Source organism: Bombyx mori, chromosome 4 (assembly GCF_030269925.1).
Source record: "Bombyx mori chromosome 4, ASM3026992v2".
NCBI lineage: Eukaryota > Metazoa > Arthropoda > Insecta > Lepidoptera > Bombycidae > Bombyx > Bombyx mori.
This window is the reverse complement of record NC_085110.1, coordinates 8,591,000-8,607,392: the sequence shown is the minus strand read 5'-3', so window position 1 is coordinate 8,607,392 and position 16,393 is coordinate 8,591,000. Positions and strand designations below refer to the sequence as shown.

Genomic DNA, 16,393 nt, shown 5'->3' with positions numbered 1-16,393 from the left:
GAAGCAGTTTCAATTGTATTACGACTTCCCCATTATTTAAACCGGTATGCATGACTGCTTCGAAGCGGAAACGACAGGATGGTAGCACCGAATTATACTGGTTCGCAATGCACCGTACAATCAGTAAAATATCACAAATCATATATAAAACTTTTTTGATTGTTTTTTGTTATAATGTTTAAAGTAATTTTCGAAAATGAATTTGACAATGCCATGCAGTATAACATTAGGTATATATACTTTAAAACTTATCGTCTTCGCATATGTTTTTTTTTTTTTTTTCCTACCTAACCTGATAGCCTTAGGGGCTATTTCAGCGTAACCCTAACGTTTGTAGGTGAGCTCACGGGGCTCAAACCTGATGACGTTGCTAACACGAACCCTAGCAAGAGCCGTGCTTCGCAGAATCTACCACCGGATCGGAAACGCGACCCACTGAGAAGATCCGGCGAGAAACTCAGTGGGCTGTGTCTGAGAGTTATATCTAATCAAAAGCATTATTTACACACTTTTTTTTTGTGATTGAAGGATTACTGGTGGCCCGGAGGCCTTTCCAGTTTCTCCAGGACAGATATGCGAGCAAAGGCTCAGCCAGGATTTTCACATGTCTATCGTAGAATGTGCTAATAAAAATATAATTTCAATATAAATTAGAAATAAAACCCAGCCTTGGAAACATAATATTTATTGTGTAGAATAAACGATAATTTAAAAATGTAAAGCGTTCTACATCTATAAAAATTATTTGAACTTCTTATGCTAACGTAATTCGTGTACTTTAAAGTTCAATTTACATTCAACATAGTTACCTAAATAATAAAATAAATAAATATGCTTTAGTCGCCTTAGAGTAATATCACCTTCCCAATTTAAATAATTACATGAATAGCTGCATAATATTGTCTTATCGAAGCTATTGTGTTACGTTACAGATTTTAAGTATGATAAAAAAAATATACAAAGAGTATAAACCTATATATTTTAAATTTTATTTGAGTTTTTATTTTGATCTGTGCTCGTTATTGAAGATGTGAATTTTCCATTTACCTATCCATTATCTATTTATCTCATTATATTGTGCGCCCAATGTTATAAACAGTGTTTGGTTCAAGTCCCTAATAAGATATACGAACTTTTTGGCGGAAACGAGAGGAGCGAGGTGGTTTGAATCATTGTATTTTATCCATTTAGTGTTTTTTCCAGATTTAAATGTGTAATAATGCTAGTTTATGAACAGTGTGCTTAGTGCGAGTTTTTTAACGTTCTCGATAGCGTAAACAGCCCACTGAGTTTCTCGCCGGATCTTCTCAGTGGGTTGCGTTTCCGATCCGGTGGTTTCTGCGAAGCACTGCTCTTGCTAGGGTCAGTGTTAGCAACTCTCCGGTTTGAGCCCCGTGCGCTCACATACAAACGTTAGGGTGAAGTTGAAATAGCTTCTCAAGGCTATCAGCATAGGTTTTAAAAAAAAAGATAGCTTAAAAGTTACCCTAAATTGTATGCAGCTGAAAGTGCCCCTAGCAGCAAACTTCCGTTAACGTTCCAACAAGCTACAAATTTGAATTAACTTTTACGCTATCGAGAACGTTAAAAAACTCACACTAAGCACACTGTTTAATATTTGTGAAAGTGGACAAATGTGGGAAAGTTAAACAAAGCCGCTGGACGTATTTCTCGGCTTAGTCCACTAAAAAGTATCTGTAAATAATCACGATTTCACTGAGACTTTATTTCATCCCATCTCATCTCGTTTCATTTAACTACATTAACTATAATGTAAGAAAAAATTATAAGACTACTTAAAAGTCACGTTACCAAGCATTAAAAAAAAAGAATAAATAAGATATAAACATAATATAGATTATATGATGGGCAAGCAAGCCCACGGCTCATTTTAGTCTTTACTCAAACTCACAGACATTAGAACATGAACGTGACCTTAACATACGATGTCAAACTTTCAATAGAATAGCTGTTGTTTGGAAGGTGCAACTTGCACCCTTCAAACTGAAGTTTAAACGTTATTTAAGTAAGATAGTGGTACCTATTTTTTTTTATTGCTTAGATGGGGGACGAGCTCACAGCCCACCTGGTATTAAGTGGTTACTGGAGCCCATAGACATCTACAACGTAAATGCGCCACCCACCTTGAGATATAAGTTCTAAGGTCTCAGTATAGTTACAACGGCTACCCCACCCTTCAAACCGAAACGCATTACTGCTTCACGGCAGAAATAGGCAGGGCGGTGGTACCTACCCGTGCGGACTCACAAGAGGTCCTACCACCAGTGTCCTATCTAAGCAAGCTCAGGCTGGCTCAGAGTACGCGTTGACAACATTAGACTGTTGCTAAAATTAATTCATAATAACAATCTTAAGATTAAAAACATGAAACATTATTTGCGAGTTGTAGACATAGGTAACCTAAATGTACCTATGGGGTTCAATGTCACTTTTATTATTTTGATTTTATTTTCAGAAATTTCAAATACTTTACAGTTTTCGTGGTCACAGACGACTAAGGTGTTACGCATTCGTTGCCATTTAAATATTGTGCTAACAGTCAGTCAAACAATAAGTTGAACCGTATTACTATTTTTAATATAAAATATTATGTCTGATCTTTTTTTGTGATAAATTAGTGAGAATGACGTATATCGGTTTTATTCGAATTATAAGATTATTATCATTGATAACGTATGAAATAACGTTATCATCAATGTAATTTTTATACTGATAAAAGATGAAGATATGTATAATGATCAATAATCGAACCAATAGTAGTAAACATCGTACATCCACATAACACAATAGCTCGTATTTCATTTACGGACACCATCACATCGAATAGTTACAAGCATCACTAGATTGAAACAATTCAATTTCAACATATCGGAAGTAGTTCATATAACCAATTATAACTTTTTTAAATTAAAATTTGAAAAAGGAACATTTTGACGATGTATAATTCGATGACAATTTTACTCGATCCTAATTAGCCATAAATATATTCCATAATTGACAACTATTTTAAAATCATAGGCCTCTATACATAAAGTATAGTAACTAACTTTATGCACTCCACTAGAGGTTACACCCCTTAATCTTCAACAGACCTATCGCTGATGCGGACGCGTCTCATAATAACTTTCAATATTTATGTGATTTCTCACTAAGCCTACACAATTTCAATTTTAATCTAAGTATTTGTCACACAGCCAATTGACAAAAGTTGATGCATAAAGTAACGTGCTTAAGTGATTCAAGCGTAGCAAAATATACTTTTAACTTATACTATTAATTGATTTGGTAGATGTGGACAAGTGTAAGTCGTATAAAATAATAATTTCGCATAATAAATTTCAATGTTCTAGGAACGTTTTTGTGCCCATTTAAGGTCGTCTGCTCGTGGTCTACATCCAGTTACAGCTTCTATTATTGTCTCTAAAGTCGACCAAAAGTGAAGTTTTTCTAATGGCCAGTTAAGCCAGCCAGTGGTTATACAAAAGTAAGTCTCGTGCGGTGCGACGTGATGTATACGATGATGGCGACGAGGCAGCACAATGTGCCACTCTTGTAACCACACCACCCATGATGGCAACCCAAAATATGTGTGCGACCATTTGTGAATCTGAAACAAAAGTTAATTTATCGAAATACCTAATAATAATAATAAAAATAATAGGTCAAACAAAACAGATACATGTGGGCCTGCGAAAGCTGAGTTATGAAAATTTACAGGCAGTTTTATTTTTTTGAATAAATGTGTGAATGCTTAAATGGCTACTGGAGTTGATAGAAATCACAATGTGAATGCCACCACATACCTTAAGACACGAGGATAAAGTCTCAATTTAATCAGTTTTTTTATAGCCTTGATGGGTGGACAAGCTCACGGCCCACCTGGTGTTAAGTGGTAACCGGAGCCCATAGACATCTGCAACCTAAATGCCGCCACCCTCCGAGAGTCGTAAGGTCTCAGTTTTAACACTAAAACGGCTGCCCCACCCTTCAAACCGAAACGCATTACTGCTTCACGGCGGAAATAGGCGGAGTGGATTTTTTTTTATAGCTGATGGTCTAGAGAGACCATATCAGCGTAACCTTAACTAGTAGGTGAGCTCACGGGGCTCAGACCTGACGATGTTGCTAACGAGAACCCTAGCAAGAGCCGTGCTTCGCAGAATCTACCACCGGATCGGAAACGCGACCCACTGAGAAGATCCGGCGTGAAACTCAGTGGGCTGTGTCTGTGGGTTAATTTACTTGCAGAGCCCATCGTCGTTTTTACCATTTGGACCGCAGGATTGGATTTGGATCGGCTATGTAGTTTCCGGCGGCCACGATGAGAGGATTCTCGTGTCGTGCCGCTTTATCGAAATGGCGGGCTGAGTGGTGGTACTTACGCGTGCGGACTCATAAGACGTCCTACCACCAGTAATTACGCAAATTATAATTTTGCAGGTTTGATTTTTATTACACGATGTTATTCATTCACGTATAACAACTGTCCCACTATTCATAGAGTACATGTGCCTACTTCGTGGCAGAAATGGACTGGACGTGGTGTGTCGTTTACAGGAAAATGCAGGTTGGCGATCGTGGTAAGCTGGTATAATAATCTGAAAACGCTGCTGTCTATTTTTCAATGAATCCCTTAGTCACCTTTTACGATATTCACGATGATGGGAAGAGACAGACTATTCTTGGTTTACAACTCACGGCTATTCACCACTCAGAAAAACACTAACCTGATTCGTCATAGCCACGAATATACAGCACAAATACCAATATGCAATCCAATGAAATTGGTCATGTACTTTTCCTTCTTCGTACGTAACTAGTTGCCATACTATTCGTGCAAGTACAGGTATCGTTATAGCAAAATTATCACCATTGGTCTCAATAAAGTCATGACGGGTGATTGATGTAGGATCGATGTGGTGCTCTCGAAATGGTCGGAGAAAGTTCTGTAACAGTAGCAAGTTGATGATTTCGTCCATTTACTTATTGGCTATTAAAATACTATCGGACAATTGTTACCTACTATGCAAAGCGAATTCTATTGCTTATTTAAGAGTAATTGGCTTTCGTAGCGGATTTATATATTATGGTAAAGGAGGCTAAAATATAATGCATTTAGCGGGGTATTTCAGAGATTACTCAGAAGGAACGAATATTTTAATATGTTACATAATTGAGATGTGTTATTGTTAGTGGCGCGAGAACTTAAGCGATAATACAGATGCCGGTATTTTCAACGCATTTAATGTATTTACTGTCTTAAATATGACATAAAAAAACGCAGTCTACATTTTATCATCTTCGTTAGATAGAGATGCGCCGAGTAAAAATTTACGAGCTTCATTTTAACAGGAATCTTTAATTTCATGTGGAGTTACAATGGGAATGTAGACTACAGAAGAATCTTTTTTTTTATAACTTCCGTAAATAGAAGTATGCTTTCGGAATATTTCAATTCAAATCTCATTAATTTACCTCAGCACGGAGTGAATCATATATGTACGGTTTTTATTATTATTTACAAACACGGTTGCACTTTGCAAGGGAACCATTCCCGAAACTGAAACGTTAGTAATGGAGTACCTAAGCATAAACAAAAAACATGAATAATTTGCTTAGCTGAGCGTTTTAGCCAGTTTAGTTTCCAGAATTCGTACTCTAAGCAAAGCTTGCGAGAAATTTAACCCGCTAATTACTAATTCAGTGCATACTGCACCCTCAGCCAATTGCGTGCCTACTGCACACAATGAACAGTATCTGGGTTCCTATTTCATTTGAAGTCAGGCTTCATCATTAGCTCCAGTTTGCCTGTTTGCCGGTTTGCTGGACCTGTCCCATCGTCTTCTGTCCTCAAGGTGAGACCTTACCATCGTAGACGAACTCCTGTTATTTAAGTAATGTCTTAAAACGGAAATCACCAATGCTGCAGCCTGTCACGGATTACAGGAAAGGTTTCCACTGGATATAACACACAATTATACACGTATTATACTAGAGCAGCAGCTTCTACCGCTATTTTAAATATGATTAATGCACTAAATACAACATTCGGAAAAGAATTGCAATTTGTGGCTACTGGTAACGTGTTAGTGTTGAAGCCTTGAATAAAGCGTATTTTGAAACAAGCGTTGATATTCGGGTAAGTGGAGCTGGAGCAAATTAGAATATTAAACAATAACAAAATCTCCCATGTGTTACAAAATTCACTATCTCATAGATGATGTTAGGTTAGGTGTTTAAATATTAATAAATCATTCATTACATCTTATATTTGTATGAATATTAATTATGCGTCATAAAAGACAAATGAACAATCCAAACATTTGATTTATAGAGCCTTGAGTAGTTTTTGTTAATATTTCATCTGTTATAAAAGTTACGTAATTTTTAATTTAGTGTTATTTAAAATTAAACAAGCATTACTTTGCCTATTATTGGTAGATCAACTGCTCCCCAAGTGTCAGCTGCCCAGTGCACAACTCCAGAAGCAAAATCTGCTGTTAAGACCCCTGCAAGAGCTGCCAGTACCAGTGAAGCATCAGCCCGAACATATCTGATCATTAAAATTCCGGCAGAGGCACATAGTGTGCAACATAATACCACACATACCCATTCCTGCAATCGCTTGCCTGTCAAAATAACACATTAATAATTATAATAACTCGTAATAGTGGTGCCTATTAAAGATACTATCTTATTGTGAATATTGTTTATTTAACATAGTGAGTTCCAACCTCTTATTAATAAATTACACTGTAGATGCACCATTATCAGCAAGAATTGCAAAATATATGTACATATCTGGATCGAATGAGCTCCCAAACCTTTTTTTTTAATGCACAACCACGCATTTGCCCGCTTTATGGCATCTGCTTTACTACTGTATGACTTAAGTGTATAAGAATCGAGGAAACAATTATGGAAATCAACATTATCAACTAAAACAAGATGACAATAAAAAGTTTGACATCCGTATATAGTTATCACTACATAGTATAAAACAAAGTCGCTTTCTCTATCCCTATATATGTCTGTCCCTATGTCTGCTTAAATCTTTAAAACTACGCAACGGATTTTGATGCGGTTTTTTTTAATAGATAGAGTGATTGAAGAGGAAGGTTTATCTGTATAATAACATATAGTGGAGAAATCAATAATAAATTACGGTTTCCGAAGCGAAGCGAGGCCGGGTTGCTAGTATTAAATAAAGGCCACTGAATAAAGAGTTTAAAGTTAAGATATGTTCGTATAATGTTATTAGGTATAAAGTAGTATTTTCCTGTAACTTTTTAAAGTATATTTTGAAGTATCCAGTATCTTTTTAATAAAAAATGTCCAATAATGCAATAAAAATCAGGAATCACTTACTTTTATAAATAATAATTAAAGTAGTAGGAAACACATTGTTTCCCAGAGCAAAAGTGCGACCTTAACAATGAAAATTATTTTAGTCATTTTTTTCAACTAGCCCACCTGGTGTTCAATTATTACCAGAACCTATAGGTCTTATGTTTTTCATATTCATTCAGAGTACATAAGAACATGCGACTTGTGTCACCAATTAATTAACTCACGTCCTTACGGATCCATCAGATCCAATAACCTTCGCACTAGACGCCTTCAGCTCTAGGAGCAGGCTTAGGGACCTCGGTAACCGTACTCGTCGAACTCGACAAAGAGTTCGCCGTGCAACCTAACCCATGAATCAGCTCGCTGAGTTTCTCGCCGGATCTTCTCAGCGGGTCGCGATTCCGATCCGGTAGTAGATTCATTCGCGAAGCAGCTGCTCTTGAGCTGTTAGGTCTCCTTCGGAGGCGCTCGGGTAGCTGTTAGCAAATCCCACCCCTCCTGGCTGAGCCTTTGCTCGCCCACCTGTCCTGGTGAAACTGGAAAGGCCTCCGGGCCACCAGTAATCCTTCAATCATAAAAAAAAAAAAAAAAAAAAAAAAAATTAACTACGTTACAATATAAAATTTTGAGTACTTATACGTCTTTAAATTCAAATCATGTAGACATAATAAAATCTAGAGTTTTAGTAGCACTGTTAACAAGATCAACATCATCATCAAATATCTTTTCCAAACCGAATTTAACAGCCATAACTCTAACAGACATAAACCTAGTTATCGTAGTACCTTCGTCTGCCCCGATGGGAGGGGTGGCGTCGTGACCTCGTCACAAAAATAAGAAACGACTTGTCCTTGCCGAGTGTTGTGGCATCGATGCTCGGCAGCGACGAGTCGTGGAAGGTGATGCTCGACTTCTGCGAGTGCACCATCTCGCAGAAGGAGGCGGCGGAGCGCGTGAGAGACGCACAAGCCCGCCGCCGTCGAGCGAGGCCCAGGGAGGCGGATCTCGCCCATGCCCTGGCCCTCAAAGTGTTTCGGGTCCCCCTCACATGTTGATCTTGGGACCGGCGAAGGGGGTCTAAGAAGACGATGTGCAAGCTGCTCTGCACGCGTTTTACGCAAGAGCATCCGAGTAATGGAAGGCCGGCTAACCTCGACCCACGCTGGTTCTGACCCAGCGGGGTATTCCTTAGGATGACCCATTCTAACCAGCGCCATCTAGGCGGGCTTCGGATAACCTGCCGACCGAGAGGGCTGGTGGTCGTGGCGCTGACGACCGCCGGTCCTTCGTCCCGAGGCGGAGAGTGATGGAAGAAATGTGCTCCGCACTAAACGCTTCACTTTTCCCTTTTGCCTTTTCATGAGTTCCTGTCTCATGCGAGGTTCGGACGTTGGTTGTTGAGCGTTAGAAGGTTTTAGTCGGTTCGGCTCCGACATGCCAAGCCCGCCATCTCCAGTGGAGAGCGGTAGTCAAGCGATTTCCTCCCATAGCCACCCATCTCTTCCTTAGGTGTTATAAAAGGTGATGAAGGGCTTAATCGGAGAGTTTATTCTCGTTGTCAGTTTATTATTACAGTTTAAGCACAATCATTGTTTATAGTAGGGGAACCCACGATGCTATATGGGGATTTACTCGAGCGTCATAGAGACCTATTGGGTCGCAAAGCTTAGATGATAATAAGAAAAAAATGTTATATATTGTATACCTTTTCATAGGTTCATAGAGGGTTTTCATAGGGGATTGCAGTTTCACCAGGACAGGTGGGCGAGCAACGGCTCAGCCAGAAGGGGTGGGATTTGCTAACAGCTGCCCGAGCGCCTCCGAAGTAGACCTAACAACTCAAGAGCAACTGCTTCGCGAATGAATCTACTACCGGATCGTAATCGTGACCCGCTGAGAAGATCGGGCGAGAAATTCAGCGAGCTGATGCATGGGTTAGGTTGTACATCGACCTCTTTGTCGAGTTCGACGAGTACGGTTACCGGGGTACCAAAGCCTGCTCCTAGTGTTAGAGCTGAAGGCGTCTAATACAAAAGTTATTGGGTCTGATGGATCCGTAAGGACGTGTCTGGGGCGTCGACGGTAACTGGCTCCTGCATGATCAGGATTCGGTGAGTAGTCAGCGGCGGCAACGATAAGGCGATTATCATGACGCATAGTCTTATCGAAGTACCGTTCCGACGCTGACTTCGTGTATTTCGGGATTGATTCCAGGCCCAGGTCGTCGTGTAGGTCAACGTTCCTCACGAACCACGAAGCTCCGACGGCTAACCTGCAAAAGCGGGACTGTAAGGATTGGAGGTTGTCTATGTGTGTGCGGGCCGCGTGAGAGAACACCACACTCGCGTAAGTCATGACGGGCCTTATGCAAGTGTTGTAAAGTGTCACCTTGTTCCGAAGGGACCTTTTACTCCGCTTACAGATCATGAGGTAGAGTCTGGCAAGAATAAATGCGGCACGGTCACGGCCTGTTTTTATATGCGGGCGGAATGTCATCGATGCATCCAGGTGATTCCCAAGAACTTGACCTTCCTGGCCCAGGGTATGGGTTGGCCGAAGAGGGTGATCGGGGGTGTGATATTTCTCCTCCTAATGCGGGAGGAAATAAGCGGTGGATACTGTTGCTTGGACATACTCGAGCCCGTCAGATTGATAGCATAAAATTCCTACATATTTTGCATGATGGGGGTGGTCGTAGGTAAGGGATGAAAACAAGAGTAGAAAATGAAAAAAAAAAAAATTATCGAGTGCGTCAGATTTTCTTAGGGCTCTTCAGTGAACCTTAAATAAAGCTCTCATGCAATAATCTGACGATTTAACCTTTTTCAAATACTCAAGCGCGTCAGATTAAGATATATATGGTTCATCTTTATGTCCTAGACGTGCTGCCTCACAATCTGACGATTATCTAGAGGGATTCGCCTAATCCGGCAAAAAAAAATTAATATTTTATAATAGAGAAAGAGTGAGAGAGCAATAGAAACGCGGAGAGGGAATATAGGCATTAAACTTTATCGACAAATTTTTGTTATTTCGGCTTGTGGAAATCGTCAGATTATATATTTTTCGTTATCTCTGAATTATTTCCTTCAAAAAAAAAATAATTGTGCGTCGTTCGATAATGTTCAGATGACTTTTTTTTACAACTTTGTAGCCCTTCCCATTTTTTTAAGTCACTCTCAAACTGTCAGATTAGTGGAAAATACACTTTTTACCATGTAATTTATTAACTCGCCCTACCTTAATCTGACGCGCTCGAGAATTTTTTTTTACTAATCTGATCCTTTGTCCTGGACGCGCGACCTTATTTATGAGGTTCATATTTGGCGGAGGTACTTAACCGGGTACAAGTTAACCCCTGTATATTAATCTGCCGCACTTTAGTAAATCCCGAAATCCCCGCTTGGGCTCCCCTACTATTATGATTTATCAGGAATTCACAAATATTGTAACGTACCTAATTCATTTCTGGTATGTATCTTGAATATCAGTTTTACAATAGTAGATAAGATACTTTATTATTAACTAAAACACGCAGACAGTTGCTGAAAGAAAAATAAGTAATGGAAATATTAATCTAAGTAAACAAAACATTCTTTAATATAATAAAAAAAAACATAACTGCATTTATTATTCGGCCGCCGAGAGAATGTTATCTTAGTTACTCATGTAACTGAGTCATATAGTCATTGGAAATAATTAAAATTATTACCTACTTTTATCTGACCAAAGAAAAAAATAAGATAAGGTCCAATACTTGTTTGTCTGGATTTTAATTTCTGATTATAAGTCAATTTTTAAAGTCATTATTTGTTCTCATAAACGAGTGACTTTGTTAGGTCACTATATATAATCCTACTTATTTAGTAAATCTGTTTATGTTAGGTATGTAATGATCACCTCGGTGAAAGTTACGGGGCGCCTTGAAGAGGCGAGGCCGCTCGGCGCAATACCCGCTCCCTAGCGCGTTGCATGACAGCAGCTATACGGAACTGCAGTGGAAGAGCAACCGGCAGGCTGTGTATCGCGTTCCGACCCGGCAAGCTGATTTAACGGGGTATTCCGGGACGCCAGTAGCACCGTCGCGGGCGGCCTGACGGGCTGCTGTAGCGAGACCGCCGACATAGAATCGTGGACTATCAAGGACTGTCAAGTGCAAGAGGAGTCGTTTGATGGGTATGGCCCTAAAAACATCCTTGGGCCCACGGTCTGCTCATACATCTAGTGTCAAGTCTCACATATACCGCGCACCCCCTAGACGCGGACACCTCATATGAGGTTCGGCACTCTGCCCCGCAAAAAAAGAAAAGGTATGTAAAATTGTAAATATAAGTTTTTATTTTCTGTTTAGAATTCCATACGAATGAAGATTATATTGTGTAGTAAGTATTATATTATTTATGTATAATAAAACGAAAATATCTATATTTATTTTTATACATATACATATGTACATTTTGTAATTATTTAAGTATTTTATTATGTCTTTGGATTACGCCAACCTCTCCAATTTCCAAAATCATGTCCATCCGGAGGTTTACTGGAAGAGATCGCCTATTGTAAGACTTCGTTATAAGTAATATTTTTCTCATCTATTTTTTTTACATATTGTTATTTTGTTTTAAGTACAATAAGGTTTTTTGTAAATATGTATTGTATAAATTAATTGTATAAAATATGTGTTTGTATAGTATTGTAAAAAATTTTATTTTTCAATATTTGCATTATGTATTTTGAAAATGATTATCGACTGGCAAATAAATTAATCAGATTAGGTTTTTTTAAGTGGGTGCAGCTTGGTCATATTGTGAAATTATATAACGCGGTGGACCGACCAAATTAAAACTGCAGTGGGAGGTCCCCTAAATGAGTGCAGTAGAATGGCCTCGAGCAGGGAGAGATGGCGCGACATCGTGAGACGCATCAATTCTGCCCCTTCCAACACTACATGACGATCACGACCACTCTGTCAAGAGTGACACGACTGAGAAGAAGAAGAATATAAATAGGTATCAATTATAGTATAAATTTTGATATCTCGGTCAAAGTTGTAAAATTAAATTTTTCGTTTTATCGCTGACCTTTGCCTAGTCTTTCTTTGTGATTTTCCCACAAGTCTCTTTTTGAAAGGATCATAATTTTTTTTAATGGTGGAGAAATGCTTTCTATACAATTCATCTATTTCTTAATGCATTTTCGTCGACATATTTTTTAACAAATAGCACGTTTTGGAATAGCCACACTTTAGATGCGTATTCTATGTAGCGAGATTAATTTCTTCGTTGTAGTCAGTAAGTCAGTTGTATTCAAATGCCAATAAGTCTTCTCTATTAAATAGCATTTTGTATAGCCGGCCTCGTGCTAACAACATTTTCAAGATACCTTTGCATTATTGTTTAAAGTTAAAATTCCGAAAAAAATTATTAAGTAGGTCCGTCAGCAAAAACAACTCGATGAAGATTTTCACTTTGTCGTTTTTTTACAGTTCTTTAGCAATACGCTTAAGTTTCATCTGGCCAAGATCGAGAAAACTTAGGATTGAAGTTTTGGAATGTCTCATCAACGAATACGACTTTATTCGAATTAACGGTTGTTTTTAACATTTGTTAGGTAGTTTATTAGTTCATTAGCTAAATTAGAATTACGTAATAACGCACTTTTGCACCTGTTTGACAGATATCAGTCTTTGCCGGTTTTCCTAGCATTCCAAGTAATATTGTAGCTTGATAATTAAGAGCGAATATCACTGTTTAATACGCTTTTATTAAGCGTGGGTTGCTTTTTAAGATTTTATCAAAATATTATTCCTTCTACTCATATCTGTCAATAAAATATTTATTACTAGGTATGGTCACCATGCGCCCCACGTGTTTTTTATAATAAAATTATTTTCTATTATTAGTCCGATTTTCTATAACAGCGTGTTTTTTAGATTTTTTTTAGTATTATTTATTATTGTTTGTCCTCGCATATGCATTTTTACGTATGTGTTTATCAAACAATCAAAACACAATTGAAGTTTAATTTGGCGTCAATCTTAGTACAAATATTTGATTAAATTTAAACGGTGTTCAAATCCCGAACGATACAGTAAATTGACAGTAAACAGATTGGATGAGACAGAACTCCCCCGAAGCAAACTGGGAGAAGGTGATGTGTTCGGAGCGGAGTGCAGACCGAGATCTGAGGACTTGTTTTTCATTTCAAGGTATAAATACAATATAAATGTTTAGTCGGTTTATTCGAAGTATAAAAAGTTAGTCTCTAAAACCAGAGTACGTTTGATTTTTATTTGCCAAGAAAACGTTTGTTTTCTAGAGCGATGTAAAATCATTAGCCCCGGTCTTTTTTTAACAAATTAATTTGCATGAAGCATTGAGAAATTATTTAAATTACAGACTGGAATTTTTGAAACTAAATTTAGAATTCTAATTTCAAATGGTAGTTTTTGAGAATAACACTAATGTTCCAGTCGAATTCTGCGGTTCTCAACCTTTCTAATTCAACGACGGTAATACACTCTTCACAAATTGCCGACACCCTTACCCATAAATATCTGGATGCAAAATTGAAAATGCTGGTTGAGAGCCGCTGATCTGGTTGAACAGAACATGTTGTCTACAATAACTATGCAAACGCGAAATAGTTGAAGTTTAATGTGCTCCACATCAGCACTTCCTCAACTCTTAATACTCCAACAATACTCTGCTACTAATACTCCTATACTCTTCTTAAGCACTTCTTGTACATGAATGCTCTGGTAAATTGAAGAATGCTCTGGTAAATTGAATAAGCCAACTTTAGGAATATGGTAATGTGAAAAGAGCAATATCTCTTCAGCCATGAATATCTTGTTGGAGTCTTCTTTTGTTCATTCAAAAAGCCAGAAGATTATATTTAAACTTATGTTGAAACTTATGAAGGAACTCTTCACTTGAAACAAAGAGTGCACAATTGTATGAATGTAAAATGTTTCAGATAAAGCAAAATACATTTTTTTTGAAGGTTTTAGCCTATTTCAATTAAAAAAATTGGATAATAGAACAAATTCTATGATGATTGGTTAGCTGCGTGTATAGAGGTCAACTTTTGCAAGATAGTCAAAGTTTGTACCTTAATTGTGTCCAATTGTACTAATTCAAATTATGCCAACATGCAAGGAAATGTACATTAGAATCTGTCTTTTTATGATAATTTTTCATTAGTAGAGCAAATATATTTTTCAATGCCACTTTAATGTTACATAATTGTTTAATCATGACCTGCCAGGAATGTATTTTCTCTGGTGCTGGTTAGTAATGATATTTTAAAATTTGAACATTGGAATTGACTAATTGAAAATTATGCAACTTTGTGAATCACAGTTTTTGACTGTGTAATGTTGTTTACTTAATGGTGCTTTAAATTTAAAACATAAAATTGATAAAAATTCAATATAACATAGGCCTGAGAATATTACTGCCATAAATTATGCCCTAACACAAGAACAAGTTTACGTTTAGGTCCGTGAATGATTAAGAACAGAAAACAATAGTTGGGTGGAAGCTGCTGCAAAACAATTCATTATTTCTAGGACATGCTGATCGTGAGGACTAATCAGTATAATTAATTAAGAACAAAATGCAATCTATTAGGAAATCATATATCTTAAAAAATTTAAGTAAATAAAGGCATTGAATTATAATGAAAAACAATACTGGATCAAATTTATTATTTTTAATGCAGAATGTTGATAGCATTGACAATGCTCATCAACTCCAATTGGCAAAAGATGTTTCAAAGTACAAACTGTCAGTGTCTCTATTATACCTGCCATGGGTAAAAGCACAAACAGTAGGCAACGGCTTGGCTCTGCTCCTGGCATTGCTGAAGTCCATGGGCGACGGTAATCACTCACCATCAGGTGGGCCGTATGCTCATCTGCCTACAAGGGCAATAAAAAAAAAGAAAAAATCATCAATAATATAGCAAATTGACTCGTTCACCCAATAATGCACATTTAATATATTTATTCAATTTGTCTATTGCAATGAAAATCACAATTTGAATTGGGAAAAATAAAAAAAATTACAACTTAGTTAGGCTTGGTCATTACTATTGGGCGGGGTATTTAGTTAGTAAAAACCTTAACCAAATTAAACAAAACTACAATTAAGTACAAGTGCTCATTCCACATTTCTTTGCAAATTCCATACTCTAGAACCTCTAGATCATGCTGAAGGTAATAAAAAAATACATATGCAAGCTATTTATATTTGTAAAATGCTGCATCTACAGGTAGTTTTGATACTAGAAAATTAGTTACCTGGACTATACAATTCAGCAAGTTCTTGTGCGCCTTTATGCCTTGGACCCCAACGTGGTTGGGTTCCAACTTGACTTGATAATTGTGTATTTGCGTTAGGATCATCTTCCGACATCGAATGCTCTAGGATCTCACGTTCAGTTTTAACCGGCGCTAACAGGGTTGTGGCCATAGTGCTTGCGTATTCGAATCGCTCGCAGCCCAAAGCACTGATACCGTCCCCTCTTTTAGCACAAGGCGATATGGGTAACGGCAAAGCCATTATTTGTTTTTTATTTATGCAATTTATGCGACGATGTACTTTTCTTTCGGATGTTATTAATCCATTTAAATATTAAAAAACAATGAAATCATAACAATAAGAAAGGCACTGTAACTATTCTTTTGATTCACAACATATGACTCACTCCAGGCTCATTTTGGGTTTATTTGATAATTTGATAATTTTTATCACTTTTTTCATTTCACCGCACTTTTTTTTGTCATATTTTTACGGCCACCGGCTACTTGACTTTTTATCATTTATACCATACGAAATTTAAGAACGCGTCACCGCTCAAGTCCGATACTTTTTGACAAGAACAAGTAGTATTCATTTTTTGTTTTTTTATTTTTTTATTTTATTAATAATCCTTCAGGTTAAACGTGTAATAATATTAACTGCTTAGAATCAGTGAAACTGTATACAAGATCCTGAGACCCCCAGTTGGGGCAGAA

General features: G+C 37.5%; 1 protein-coding gene across 2 annotated transcripts; it reads right to left on the bottom strand.

Annotated features, from left to right (window-relative positions):
* Positions 1–669: 669 nt before the first annotated feature.
* Positions 670–16,227, bottom strand: LOC101743272 (plasmanylethanolamine desaturase 1). 2 transcript variants are annotated; one of them, XM_004929244.5, is made up of 4 exons: positions 15,677–16,227; positions 6,445–6,650; positions 4,749–4,967; positions 670–3,628 (listed from the first exon to the last, which is right to left on the bottom strand). In XM_004929244.5, exons 1-4 carry the CDS (start codon positions 15,936–15,938, stop codon positions 3,368–3,370), a joined length of 948 nt encoding a protein of 315 aa, XP_004929301.1. In that variant the 5' UTR covers positions 15,939–16,227; the 3' UTR covers positions 670–3,367. The 2 variants fall into 2 exon arrangements, with proteins under 2 accessions (XP_004929301.1, XP_021205561.1); XM_021349886.3 differs by having other exon boundaries at positions 6,631–6,650; positions 15,677–16,211.
* Between the last annotated feature and the right edge of the window lie 166 nt (positions 16,228–16,393).

Excerpts from the sequence above, each read along its gene's own strand:
- LOC101743272 (XM_004929244.5), bottom strand. The coding sequence starts at position 15,938 with ATGGCTTTGCCGTTACCCATATCGCCTTGTGCTAAAAGAGGGGACGGT. Across the intron at positions 6,651-15,676 it reads TGCTGAATTGTATAGTCCAG|GCAAGCGATTGCAGGAATGG; the intron begins GTAACTAATTTT and ends TTATTTTGACAG. Across the intron at positions 4,968-6,444 it reads ATCTACCAATAATAGGCAAA|AACTTTCTCCGACCATTTCG; the intron begins GTAATGCTTGTT and ends CTACTGTTACAG.